Source organism: Cervus elaphus, chromosome 30, assembly GCF_910594005.1.
Source record: "Cervus elaphus chromosome 30, mCerEla1.1, whole genome shotgun sequence".
Classification (NCBI taxonomy): Eukaryota; Metazoa; Chordata; class Mammalia; order Artiodactyla; family Cervidae; genus Cervus; species Cervus elaphus.
In genome coordinates this window covers 12,189,273-12,203,770 of record NC_057844.1, presented here as the reverse complement: position 1 = coordinate 12,203,770, position 14,498 = coordinate 12,189,273, and the positions used below count along the sequence as shown (strand labels likewise).

General features: G+C 38.2%; 1 protein-coding gene across 4 annotated transcripts in view; it reads left to right on the top strand.

Annotated features, from left to right (window-relative positions):
* The window catches only part of ELF1 (E74 like ETS transcription factor 1), a 115,768-nt gene extending 104,945 nt beyond the window's left edge, over positions 1-10,823 (top strand). For all 4 annotated transcript variants that reach the window (XM_043892509.1, XM_043892507.1, XM_043892511.1 and 1 more), the window contains 2 exons: positions 726-1,166; positions 8,785-10,823. In XM_043892509.1, coding sequence (XP_043748444.1) covers positions 726-1,166; positions 8,785-9,379 — 1,036 coding nt within the window. In that variant the 3' untranslated portion in view covers positions 9,380-10,823. The remainder of the gene's footprint in view (positions 1-725; positions 1,167-8,784) is intronic.
* The last annotated feature ends 3,675 nt before the right edge of the window (positions 10,824-14,498 follow it).

Genomic DNA, 14,498 nt, shown 5'->3' with positions numbered 1-14,498 from the left:
AAATAATGGATATTTTATTTATGAAGAGATCAGAAAATGTTAAACTACCATCAGGCATTGTACATTGACCACAAGGCTCATATGTTTTGAGCCATTAAACTTAAATTCAGCACAAAATAACAAATGTTGGTATGCAGGTACTTAATAAGAGGGTGCATTTTTAAGCATGAACCTCAGATATGATACATTATGTTGGAATAAATTAATGCTTCAAGAATAATATTAACCGTCATGAAAATGTTGAACAGAGATACCTCTTAAACCCACTTTTAGTTTGTTTTTCTTTGATAATGTCATTTAGTCGTCAAGATCTGGATATGTTTGAGAAAAACTTATTGGAAACAACCAGATCTGATAACTTGATAACTTTTTTAAACCACAACTATTTAGTTATAGTTTGCATTTTATTTTTTAGCTCACACTTTTTAGGTTCTTGATCTAATTAGAATCAGTGACAAAACTTGAATCACATCTATTTGTACATCATTAAGTTTTATATAGAAAATTGTTTCAGATTTACTGAATCAACATTAAAACAGGTAGGGACATTATAGTTAAGCTATGGAAGAGAAAATAACTACCCTTCATTTAGAAATTCTTCTCTCACTTGTTTGTTTCCAACTTTAAACTCTTGTTTATGATTACAGAAGTTTTGCTGTGTTGAATATTATTTTAGTTTATGTTTAACCGACTACAGTATTGATAAAATTGTCTGTTTTGAATAGGTACTATTACCAAAGGGGTATTCTGGCAAAAGTAGAAGGTCAGCGCTTGGTGTATCAGTTTAAGGATATGCCGAAAGACCTTATTTATATAGATGACGAGGATCCAAGTTGCAGCATAGATTCTTCAGATCCGTCACTGCCGTCAACAACCACTTCGAGTAGGAACCCAGCAAGTCGGAGAGCATCTTCAAGTCCAGGAATGAAAGGAGGAACCACTACAGTTCTCAAACCAGGGAATTCGAAAGCTGCAAAACCCAAAGATGCCATGGAAGCTGCGCAGCCATCCGAGGCTCTGAGGACAGTACAGTCCACACAGACCCCGTACCCTACCCAGCTCTTCCGGACTATTCACGTGGTGCAGCCGGTACAAGCTGTTCCGGAAGCGGAAGCAGCCAGCAGCATGCCAGAGGAGACGTTAAATCCTTCCGTTCCGAGTATTAGGTGAGAAAGCTAAAGGGACCGGTGCAGATCCTCGTGTCATGTTCTGACAAGAGTCATTTTTGGTTAAATGTGTCGGGATTCAGAAGTGAAAATAAAAATGATATAGATTTCAAGCTGGAACTTTTGGTCAACAGATTGTTTCAGCAGCAAGGCATCAGTCCTCTGATTTTTATCAGTGATTTGTTATTTTTAAACTTGGACAGCACTTGATGTGATTCTACCAATTTGAATCAGTCCTATATAGTTTTGTATAAGTGATTGATCCATATAAGAAGAGATCCACATACAAGAAAATCCAGGGAATGGTTTCAGATCTTTTTGGGGACAAAGTTACAAGCTGTGAAAATATAACATACATTTACATATAATGACCCTTTGGGATGCATTGAGTTCTAAGAAATACGCATTATTCCTTGGGAAGATAACAGTCTTCTCAGATAGTATCCAGAATAGTCAAACAGGTTGGGAGGCCAGGAATCAAAGGTCCTCTTTTTCAGGTTTGTAGAGTGGCAGAGTTGGAGGAATAGTTTTTTGGCTTAATCAAATAAAATCTGCCTCATTCTCCCAGAGACGACATATCTTAACAAAGTCTAACAACAACTTGGACTCTCTTTTTTGCAGAAACTTGTGGCTGGTTTTGACTGATTTAGAATGGGGATAAAAGAGGAAGGCAGATAAGTGGACATTTTCAGGGTTCTTTTTTTAAGTTTCTACTGCTGTGAACTTCCAGAACATGAATTACAAGAGCCCTTCCAAATCCAATAAATATGATTCTTTTGATTATTTTCATTAGCTGACTCCTGTGTTACAGTTGTATATTCTCGAGCATAAATACTGGATTTTTATTCAATTGATCTTGAAGTAAGCATTCAGTTCAGTTCAGTTCAGTCGCTCAGTCATGTCTGAGTCTTTGTGACCCCATGAACTGCAGCACACCAGGCCTCCCTGTCCATCACCAACTCCCAGAGTTTACTCAAACTCATGCCCATCGAGTCAGTGATGCCATCCAGCTATCTCATCCTCTGTCATCCCCTTCTCCTCCTGCCCCCAATGCCTTCCAGCATCAGGGTCTTTTCCAATGAGTCAGTTCTTCACACCAGGTGGCCAAAGTATTGGAGTTTCAGCTTCAGCATCAGTTCTTCCAATGAACACCTAGGACTGATCTCCTTTAGGATGGACTGGTTGGATCTCCTTGCAGTCCAAGGGACTCCCAAGAGGGTTCTCCAACACCACAGTTCAAAAGTATCAATTTTTCGGTGCTCAGCTTTCTTCACAGTCCAACTCTGACATCCATACATGACCACTGGAAAAACCATAGCCTTGACTAGACGGACCTTTGTTGGCAAAGTAATGCCTCTGCTTTTTAATATGCCATGTAGGTTGATCATAACTTTCCTTCCAAGGAGTAAGCGTCTTTTGATTTCATGGCTGCAATCACCATCTGTAGTGATTTTGGAGCCCCCCAAAATAAATCTGACAGTGTTTCCACTGTTTCCCCATCTGTTTCCCATGAATTACCTAGAATCAAAACAGACCTATTAGACCATTCAGTCTTCCTTGTACACTATTAAACTTTTGACGAGTTTAAGAGAATTGAATTATCTTAAATTATTGACGTGTGAGGAGCGTAGGTCACATTTTTCCTATCTTAATTAAACAAGTACTTAACTATGTTTTCCTTTTAATATTTTATTTTCCTCTTAAGTTCTGTTGGTTACTTACGATGACTGAATATCTAATTGGAATTATGTGGTTCCTCCCATTGGTTTCTAGGCTCTTTGTTGCCATTGTGTTTATTTGTGTTGATGAGAAACATGCAGTGGCCACAGCGGATCACTGGGACTCCCTTCTTGGATGGATCCAGTTTTTTTTTTTTTTTTTAGCATCTCTGACCAAAGGTTCCTTTTTAGACCTTGAGAATAAAAACAAACCAGAAGAAAAACAACAATAACAACAACAACAAACAAAAACACAGCTCGAGCTCTGAAAGATAATAAATTATGGTATTATATTGGATACTTTATTACTTGAATGTCAGTTTCTGAATAAGACTCAGTGCCAGGTATTAAAGGGTTGTAATTAAAAAACTTCCTTCCTGCGATTTTCAAGCTGTCTTTGGTATACCTGTCAGAATCTTCATTTTTACATTCTCTGAGAGTTCTATGGGCTCCTCTTGTGGCTCAGAAGGTAAAAACGAGTCCTGTGGACTCACTGCGTGATTCCTCCTTCTCCTGTTTTTTCTTTTCCAACCTCTGTGTTACCGATGCCTCTCATTGTGTGATTTTTCTGACCAGAGCCATCCTTTGTTTAATGGGTCAGGAGTCAGCACTTGTGGCTTTGCCTTCTTGCAGCTGTTGTTAGGTCTGTTTTGCATACAGAGTGTTGCCACTTCCGTAGCTCCCACTGCCAGCTCTGGCTCTGCTTGGAATTCCTTCCAGCCGAAGCTGACTGCTTGCCTATACCATGCTCTAGTGCATAATCCAGGTTTTCAGGTAACTTTAATGCCTGTCTCCTGCTATCCATTTAAATCTGTAGAAGTTACCTTCTAGCCACTATACTTTTTCCAGCACCTAACATAGTCTGACATAGAACACTCCATATTCATAGAATTTGTGTGGAAGTAGTATATATGATTACTCTTTATCTCCTTTTAGAATAAGGAGTTCTCTAAGTGGACTACTTATAAAATGAACAAATATAAAATTTAATTAACTCTTTAAACTTTAAAACACAATTTTTTATTCTTTTTTTTTTTGACCATGTCTTGCGGCTCACAAGAGGGATCTTAGTTCCCTGGCCAGGGATTGAACTAGGCCCATGGCAGTGGAAGTGTCAAGAACTGAACACTGGTCCACCAGAGAATTTCCAAAACAGTTTCTTCCTGTAGAAGTTACTGTGTGTTTATGTGCCTGTCTGTGAGTCCACATCCATTTTTAAATTGGGGTATAGTTGCTCTACAGTGTTGCATTAGTTTCTGTTGTACAGCAAAGTGAATCAGTTATGTCCACATACATTCTTAATCATTTGTTTGATTTTACAACAATTCCTCTCTCATTTGCTTGTATTTTATTTTCCTCCCACAAGTCCTACCTATTTTCACTGTAATTATGCCAACTTTTAACTGCAGAAATTTCAAAATATGGAAGGGTTGAAATAGTACATTGAACACCTGTTTGCCATCCAGCTGGATTTACAATTGATATTTGTTTTTTTGCCTTATTTGCTTTCTGTCAATATTTATTTATACCCTTTTTTTTGTTTGTTTGGGTATTTGTCAAGTCAGTTGAAATCACCATGACATTTCACCCCTAAATATTTCAATGTACAACTCTTTAAGAATACAGACATCCCAAGTAACCATATTATCACTCCTAAGAAAAGTTATAGAAATTTGACTATATCTTTCTTGATTAGTTTTTTAAAAAACCAAAGACCTTTGAAATATTTTTTTTCTGTAGTTGAGAGGAGGTAGAATACTTATGACTTAAATTTAGATTAATTATTAAATTAGTGTAACAGGAACTGATAACTTTCAAAGCACTCTATATTGCATATACTTTACATATATTAAAGTATAGAATCCTTATTGCACAATGAGGTATAGGTAATATTTAGTATTCCTATTTTACAGTTGAGGAAACTGAGGCAAAGAGAGGCCAAGGAGCCTGGTCACAGGTGGAGATAGTGGTGGAGATAGTGTTTTAATGCAAGCAGTGTAGTCTAAAGCAGTGAACTTAGTGATCTGACATACTCTCGGTTAATTCACACGATCACAAGAATTATCACTTGTTTACCGAGAATTAGGAACATATTTCTTCTCCGTTTTTCCTTTGCTCGTTTCTTTTTATCTCACACAATTGCACATAGAATGATCCCTCAGTGTCCTCAGGGGATTATTTCCAGAACTCCCTTCAGACTCCAAAATCTGAGGGTGCCCCTTATGTAAAATGGCTAATATTAGCATATAAACTCCACATATCCTCCCGTATACTTCAAATCATCTCTGGATTACTTATAATACCTAATACAGTATAAATGCTATGTAAGTAGTTGCCAGCATGTGGCAGATCATTCAAGCTGTGAGATTTGGAACTTTCTGGAATTTTGGGGGAGGTGAGGCTGGATATTTTCACCTGGGGATATCCAGACTCATCTGGATATTTCTGGGGGAGGTTGGTGGAATCTGTGGATGTGGAGCCATGAGTATGGAAGGCCAACTGTGTCTATGTTGAAATTGGTTAAACTTTTCTTAATTGATTTATGGTATATGTGTTCAGGTTTACAAATCTTAACTTTGGCTTCACAAAAATAAACCTCTAATAAAGTATTTTCCTAAAATTGTCCCTTGGTAAACTTGGAAGTCCATATACCTACCCAGTATAACTTGTTTCTCTACAATGTTTTTCCAGGCACTAAGTTTGTCTTCAGTTCAGTTCAGTTCAGTTGCTCAGTCGTATCCGACTCTTTGCAACCCCATGAATCACAGCACGCCAGGCCTCCCTGTCTGTCACCAACTCCGGGAGTTTACTCAAACTCATGTCCATCGAGTCGGTGATTGTCTTAGGGTCTTTTAAATAAATTAGCCTCTAAAAATATCAATATATAATGTATAAGTTACTTTGAAAGCAATCTAATGGAGTAGGAAGAATTTGGGCATAAAATTCTCACCCTACAACTCTTGTCAATTATTAGATATGACATTGGATTACATTAACCAACTATTCTGTTTCCTCATCTATAAAATAAAGATGATGTTATTTAACCTGACAGGTGGTTGTAACAATTAAATGACACTTCCTGACAGCTGAGTAGATATTCAGCAAAAGCCAAATATTATATTGTATATCTTTCTTAGCTTCAGAAAGTTTGAAGAACTTTAAATAACCAATATTGTACCAGTTGGTTACAAGCAGCTTGGGCTTTTTAAAAGTAGTTAACTGTAATGTAACCTTTGTTGTGCAATATAATTATAACCAGACACAACTGACAGTTTAATAATTAACTAAGAAAAAATTTATTTTGATTCCTGTGGTTGGGAAAAGGCTGCATAATATTTAATCCTTTAATCTCTGAATTTTTTATTAGTGAAAATTTATTGTTTTATAATTTGTTCAAATAGCCAGTATATTTACATTGCAGGTATTTTAGGTCAGTATATATATTTTCTGGCAGATGGCAGTCAGATGCCCAGGAAAGGGCCATCTTTTTCTGACTTCAATAAAAGGCACTGAATGTCTCATGGTAGCCCTGATTAGCAACATGGAACTTTTCCAAGTACATTATTGCTCACAAAGAGTTGGATACGACTGAGCTACTGAACTGAACTGATACCATACCTGAGAGAGGGAAAGAGAAAGGGGTGTGTGGGTGTATAACTCCCTACTGTTTAAAAATCTAATAGTAAGTATCCCTCTTTACTTGAAGTTATCCAGTACTTAAGTGACAGTGTGTTGTAATGGTTAAGCACATAGGCTCTGTAGTTGACCGATCCCTTTTCTTATCTAACTGCTCACCTTATGTGAGCTGTTCAGCTTCTTTCTGCATTAATTTTTTTCATGTGGAAAATTGTGATAATAATTCTTATTGGGTGGCCAGGTTATACATATTTATAGATACATTCTGTATGCTTTCTATGTGCCAGATTCTATTTTATCTGTATGTATGTGTATATGAGCTCTTGGCATGGGAAGCTCTTGGATCTTTTTTATTTAAAAAATGGTATCATTCTGTAGGGTCAGCTACCATTTACAGGCTTAGATTCTACCCAGGATATCCTGATTTTAAGCAGGCAGGGAAAAAGGGAGGTACAGTGTATTTTGGAAAAGTGCCCTAGTTCCCAAAGTTATTCTATATCCTTCCAACTCATCACTGCCTGCCCAATAGTATTAGTATATCTGGCCTTTATTCCTAGCCATACCCTGCCAACCTAGTAAATCTTCATTACCTGACTCATATTCTCTTCTAGCAATGTCCTTCAAAAGGGCTGCTGACATCCTGCCGTGGACTGATTCTCACAGTGGTGACTGTGCTGACAAACGGAACTTGAGAAACAGTATCCTGCATGTGTGGGTGTGGGCTCTAGCTAGCCTGTGTCTTTCTGCTTCCTCTTAATGTCTCCTGAGTTGTACTGAGTTATCTTCCACCTTACCCATTTGGTTTCTGCTCTAGAATTTCATTTTTCACATGAGACGGGCCACATAACTGTAACTTGCTAAAATTTACCTGTGATAGTCTCCTGGCAATAATTAACATTTCGTTTATGGGGACTAATCCGGCTCTTAGCCATTTGAAGTAGCAATCCTCTCTCTTTTGTAAAATAGCTTTATAGAATTCAGAGGAAACACAGTTGAGATCCAGACGCGGAGTCTGTTCAACAACATTTGTTTTGTATTGACAATAGCCATGAGTATAAATTTCATAGCTGTGAACTTTAAAAATTAGATTGACTTATAATACCATTTATGTACCTCTTTTCTTCAATAAATAGAATTAACAATTTATACAAACTGGATTTTATGTTAAAATTGTATCTTTATGATTAAAATTTGTGCAAATTACTTGAGCTGAGAAAACACATCTCTAAAACAACCTTTGTTTATTTTTTGCCAAGATTTGGCCTTACCTTTTGTTCTCTCTGCCATCCTAAAGAACCCTCATGAGTTAATTATATTCATGACTTGTTTTATGTAATATGAGCTGTGAATTATTAAAATTCTTCTAATACTATCACATATATGTTTAAGGTTGAGTATTGTTTAATTTTAGTTAATTGAGTGCTTTCTCTATATAATAGAAAAGTGAAGTCGCTCAGTCGTGTCTGACTCTTTGCGACCCCATGGACTGTAGCCTGCCACGCTCCTTCGTCCATGGAATTTTCCAGGCAAGAATACTGCAGTGGGTTGCCATTTCCTTCTCCAGGGGATCTTCCCGACCCAGGGATTGAACCCGGATCTCCCACACTGCAGGCAGACTCTTTACCATCTGAGCCGAAACAGGTCGAAAACAATTACAATCATGTGAAGTTTCGTAATTTGGTTGGACTTATAGATGACATTATCCGTCAAATATTAAAATGATAGTGAATCCAATGTTTATTTAAAAATTCCTGATTTTCGAAAATTACCTGGCAGTCCAGTGGTTAGGGCTCTGCATTTTGCCAAAGGGCGGAACTGATCCCTGGTCAGGTTACTAAGATCCCACAAGCTGCATGGTTCAGCACAAAAAATATATATATATAGATAGATAGGTATGTATATATATACATATCTATATATTCCTAATTTTCTGTCAGGCAGCTTATGTGTAACTTCCTTGGGAAACATTTTGATATCCTCCTTCAACAAAAAATTGATTCCCCATTTGTGTTAATATAGTGCTTTATACAGATTTTTTTTCACAGATGGCATTATAGTTAATGGACTGAGAATTTTTTGTTGGCCACTTCTGTATGTGCAGTGTTTAATGCTGGGTCTGGCACAATGTTTTCCTTGCGTTGGAAATAACGGGAAGGAGCATTTGAAATAAATAACTCATGTTTTGTTCAAGTGACTTGTCAAGTGTTGTTTTCAACAATGTAGAATATGCTTATTTCCTCACTTTTATTTCGTAATCTCAATAGGACCATACAGACTCCAGCCCAAGTTCCAGTGGTGGTATCTCCTGGGAATCAGCATTTGCACACGGTAACACTCCAGACAGTGCCGATCACAACAGTGATAGCCAGCGCAGATCCGTCGTCAGCTGCTGGATCTCAGAAATTCATCTTACAAGCCATCCCATCCTCACAGCCCATGACAGTCCTCAAAGAAAACGTGGTGCTGCAGCCGCAGAAGCCGGGCTCCCCGCCCTCCCTCGTCTTGAGCCCCGCCCACGTGCAGCAGGTCCTCACCAGCAGCGTCCCGGCCGTCTGCAACGGAGCCGTCAGCGCGGCTTCGTCTCCGCCCTTCAGCGCCGCCGCGCCCATGGCGACCTTTTCTCAGCACAGTTCACAGCTGGTTGCTCACCCACCTGGCACTGTAATCACTTCAGTTATCAAAGCTCAAGAGGCGAAGACTCACATACAGGAAGAAGTGAAGAAGGAGGCTGGAGAGGCTGTGAAAGAAGGCGCGGATCACCCCGAGCAGCAGCCACAGCCTTACGTGATGGTGGTCTCCAATGGGTTTCCTTCGCAGGTAGCTATAAAAAACGAACTGCTGGAACCCAGCTCCTTCTGAGGAATATGCCAAAGGAATTACAGATGGTTGTTGTTTAACTGAACATTTTTGATTGTCTGCAAACTATTGATTCTAAGATAAATCCTCCACACCGTTCCTCATTTTGTAGTTACTTGTTAAAAGTTAGTAACAGTTAATTTTGACTTTGTTAGATAAGGGGGGAAAACCCAAATGCTTCTGTTTGTTCTCCAAAAGTTTCCGAATTCAGTTGTGAAGGAACAGGCGTTTTATACTATGAAGACATTCTTTTGAGATTTTTTTCAGTGGTTATATCATAAGCATTTTACAAGCATCATTTTAAATTTTATATTACATTAGTTTTTCTGATTCTTTTGTAAACACAATACTTAAATGTAAGACATCAGGAAATTTATATAGGAGCTGTTTTCATTCCACTGTATCAAAGGTTAAGTCTTGACTCTTTGAAATCCAAGACACCTATTTTATGCTTTGTTAAAATTATGATTTCACTTAGATTGACTTTAGTTTGTTGCACTGTATGTTGAGCTATGCCTATGTAAAATATAACTTTAAAAATTGAAATGTGCCCATGATAGGGCTAAACCTGTTTCAGAAGCAGGATAATAGAAAAGCATCAGCCTAGGAGTGGTTCTCCTGCTGACTAGCTCTGTAACCTTGGGCAAGCCACTTGATCTTCTGGGCCTCCTAAGAGGAATGGTGTATTGGATTAGACTCCAACTCCTGTCTAATTCCCTATCTAGTTCTCCAATTTCCCATCTAGTTCTAAATTTTATGATTCTAACTCCTATCTTTTATCAATTTATCAAAGTTAGTATCAATTAAAACATTATCAGCTTATCTCCTAATGTAAATATAACTAAAATATTACAGAAAATTAATGGCCCTACAAAATTCATTTTTCTGTTATCTGTAAGACCTGCTATGAACCTGAATTCTTCCTAAATAGTTTGTTCATTAACTCTTTAGGCCCCTGTGCACTGTGATCCACTAGTAAACTTACGTTGCTGAGTGCTAAATGATATAATGCTATTCTGAAAGAGTCAGGGCTCTTTAAGGGCCCAGAAAGCAACCAAGCCTTGGCTAATCTGACTGAGTAGTCAGTTGCTATAAAACTGTAGCTGCTTTATATTTTGGATCTTTTTTTTATTGGGAGTGGGGGAGGGGGAATTACATACAAAGATAATATGCATTATATATCCATGTTTCTAGATTACTTTTTAGATTACTTTTTCATCTGTAAATAATGTACATTTAACTTCACAAGAAAAATTGTTTCTTGCAATTTTTTAGTGTAGCAAAAAGTAATTTTTGTAGATGAAAAAATCATGTTTAGAGGTCTAATGTTATATGTTTTCATATTACAGAGTGAATTTGTATTTAAACAAAAATTTAAATTTTGGAATCCTCTAAACATTTTTGTATCTTTAATTGGTTTATTATTAAATAAATCATGTAAAAATTCTGTGTTTTTTGTTTTCAAGCAAGTGTTTCTTAATAGAAAATGTTACTAGTATTACAATGCTACTAAATGTTTATATAATAGCTTCCATTAGTCAGATAAGACTTGCAGAATGTTATCTTCTCAGTTTTCCTTTCTACAATGCCAGATGGCAGTTTCCAGACATGACACCATGGATTACCAGGCTCCAAAAATTAGAAAATAAAATATTCCCAGCAATAATATTAAACACACTTAAAAAAACAAGTTTTCTAATTAGAAATTAGATCAGTTAATTGTTAAACTCAGAAAACATAGAAACAGAAAAACGTTAAGAAAATGAAAATCTTAATCCAATACCTCTATACCTAGTAGTAACTTCCACTTATTCATTTCTTCATGTCACTTAATATTTTTCTGAAATATGGTTTTGAGAGGAGCATTCTTATCTCTGAAGATGGAAGCAGAGAAAAATGTGAAGGAGCAGGCCTCACTAGTTTTCTTGCTTACTACCCTTAGTTTATACCCTTCTGTTCCACTGTTTTTCTGCAACTTTCCATTCTTCATCAAACCTAGTATATATATGTGTGTATTGGGGAGATGGGTGATCAAAGTGTATATATATGTGTGTGTGTGTGTGTGTGTATGCTTTCTTCTATTCTTTTCCATTGTGTTATGTCACTGAATATTGAAAATACTTCCCTATGCTGTACGTTGCGAGTTGGTTGTTTATCCATCCTCTAATGGGTAGCTTGCCTCTGCTAATCCCAGACTGCCACTCCTCTCCTCCCCTCCTCCCCTCCCCCTTGGTAACCACTAATCTGTCTTCTATCTGTGAGTCTGTTTTTGTTTAGTAGATGTTGTTGATTTCTACCATATTTTAGATTTGACATATAAGCGATATGATAAGGTACTTGTCTTTCTCTTTTTGACTGACTGGTTACTATGGCAATCTTTCAGTCCATCCATGTTGTTGCAAATGGCATTATTTCACTCTTTTTGATGGCTAATGATGGCTAATATTCCATTCCACATCTTCTTTATCCCTTCATATGTTGATGGACATTTAGTCCATTCATTCTTAACCCTCTGTAGTAGTTCATTTGCCCTATTACCCTGAAATTACTGTTGCAAAGGTCACTAAATAGCCATCAATTTCCATATTGCCAAATTCTCTTTTTTGACCTTTCCAGTATTTGATAACCTTTTAAAATTCATTGTTTCTTCAAGTCTCTATTGCCTTTACTTTTGTGCCCAACGCTTTCCTGTCCTCTTCTTACCTTTATAATCATTTCTTAGTGCTGCTCTTGGGCTGCTCCAGAAACTCTCTGAAAGGCTGGAGTTCTCCCCACTTTTATCTAAAGATCACTCTTCTCCTTCTCTGTGTCTTCACCTTGTCCCCCTTCAATGCATTCTTCTCCAGTGCAACAGGTGAACATATTAATAGATAGATAGAAATAGATATATATTTAATTATACTTAGCCATTTAGTGGTTCCTTATAGTCCTCAGGTGGAGTTGAGGGCCTACATGGTCTCACCTTTTTTTTTTTTACCCCCTTGGTCTCAGCTCTTCTGGATCCCACTAGCAGTATCTTCAAATTTTACTCTCCAAATCATACCGTCAGGTAGGTTGGGATGCTTTCAATTGCAAGGAGCAAAAAACCCTATTCAAAATTATTAAACAATACAAAACTAGTTAGGAGGTTTCCAAGTTGGCTAATTCAGGAGCACAGTAGTGATCCTGAGCAACCAGCTTTCCTTCCCTATTTCTGCTTTACCATCCTCAGTATTTTGTTTTTGCTTTCAGAATGGCTCCTGCCATGGATGCAAGATGTCTACAGTAGTTCTCTGTGTTTCTGTTTATCAGTAAGGAAACCTTCCCAGGGCACCCTGAGCAGCCATTTTTTCAGAACTAGATTGCTCATATACTGCTTCCTAAGGCTGACCACGGCTGGCCAAGGATGCAGGATTACCATGGATGATTTAGTCAATGTGTTGGGGAGATAGGCGGTCAAGCAAAAGTGGGCTCCACAGCAAGGAATAAAGGGAGGAATGATAGAGCCCATACATGTACTTCCAAAAATGCTCACACCTACAGGAAACATGATTTCTCTCATGTTTCCTGCAGCTGTGAGATCAGCCAGTCTCATCCAGTTACTTGACCCAGTTTCATGACTGGGATCTTTTGAGGTGATGCAGTCCTCTTTTTCAGATCAGCTGTGGCTCCCTGGTTTCTTGTCCTCCACAGCCACACCTAGTATGAGCACTGGGGTGAAATCTCTTTTCAAGCCTTCTCAGGTTGAAAATACATTTCTTGATGGTGTAAGCTTGATGTCCTATCTCAGGGTCACCCTTTCCCCTTGTGTGTTGTGTCTTCCGTGTCCCCCATCCTGCCTCTTTCATCTGCCTGGTTATACATACCAGAATCTGTTCTGTAGCATCACACTTCTGAACACCAAACTGTCAGTTTAGGTTCCTGGTCTTTAGCAACAGAGATGGATTCTGGTTTTCAGTATAAAAGAAACTTTATTAGGAGAATATTGTGCAGTTCACAATAGAAAGACTAGAGAATCAGGGTCGAACTGAGCCACACAGCTAAGAACCAGTCACAAAGCTGTACTGCACAACTGGGCTGCCTGCAGCCACTGTTGGCAAAGCACCCCAACACTGAGCTCTGTACCACTGTCTCTACTGCTTCAGAAGTCTGATCTTGAAACAAGCGCTGCTTCACCCGGAGAGAATAAGCAAGTCCTTTCTTGACTCCTTGTGTTAACTACCAATTTATGTGATTGGCTGCCCCAAAGAATGACTGATACCCTCTATCATGGCAAACCCAGATTTCTATGGGATACACAGCTTGGTGATTGGATGGGTGAGGGGGACTTAATTTAGGGAAAACAGAAAATCACAACATGAAATCAGAGGGTCTGAAGGGGCTGTACCTCCCAACTCTGAGTGCTCCCTTTCCTTTCTGGGCGTCTGCACCTGCGTCACCCCGCTTGGTACAGTTGCTCTCGTTCTATTCTGCTAACACCCATCTGTTCTTCAGGCCTCAGCTTAGATATTACTTCCTCTGAGCGCTTTCTCTGAGTTCTTCAAAATTCCCCGTTACTGTCATAGAGCCCTTTATTTTTTATTGTTAAAATATATTTTTTAGCCACACAATGCAGTTTGAGGGATCTTATTTCCCCAATCAGGGATTGAATCCAGGCCCCGAGCAGGGAAGCATGGAGTCCTAACCACTGGACCACCAGAGAATTCCCAGAGAGCCCTTTAATTTCTCTCATTTGGGCAGATTATACTATAATAGTTGACTGGTGATATGTATGATTCCAACACTACATTATAAAAAGTCAAGACTGTAGTCATCTTAGTACCCACCTGGTCTCTAGCATAGTATCTCCACATAGTAGGTACTCAGTATTTATTAAATACCTGACTAAGCCACATGTTCTTACCTATTTTCATGTTCATGTTCTCAAGCTGCTAACCACCATCTATGTGCCTATGACTGTCTGTTCTTACCTGTAGCTCCAAACTTGTTTTATAGTCTTTGCGCTATAATTGACATGCAATAAATGGCACATATTTAAATAGTATAAACTCGTGAAATCATCACTAATCGAGTAGTGAAACTACTTACGTTCAGTGAACACTACCCTAAAATTTTCTTTTGCCCATTTGTAACCAATCCCTTC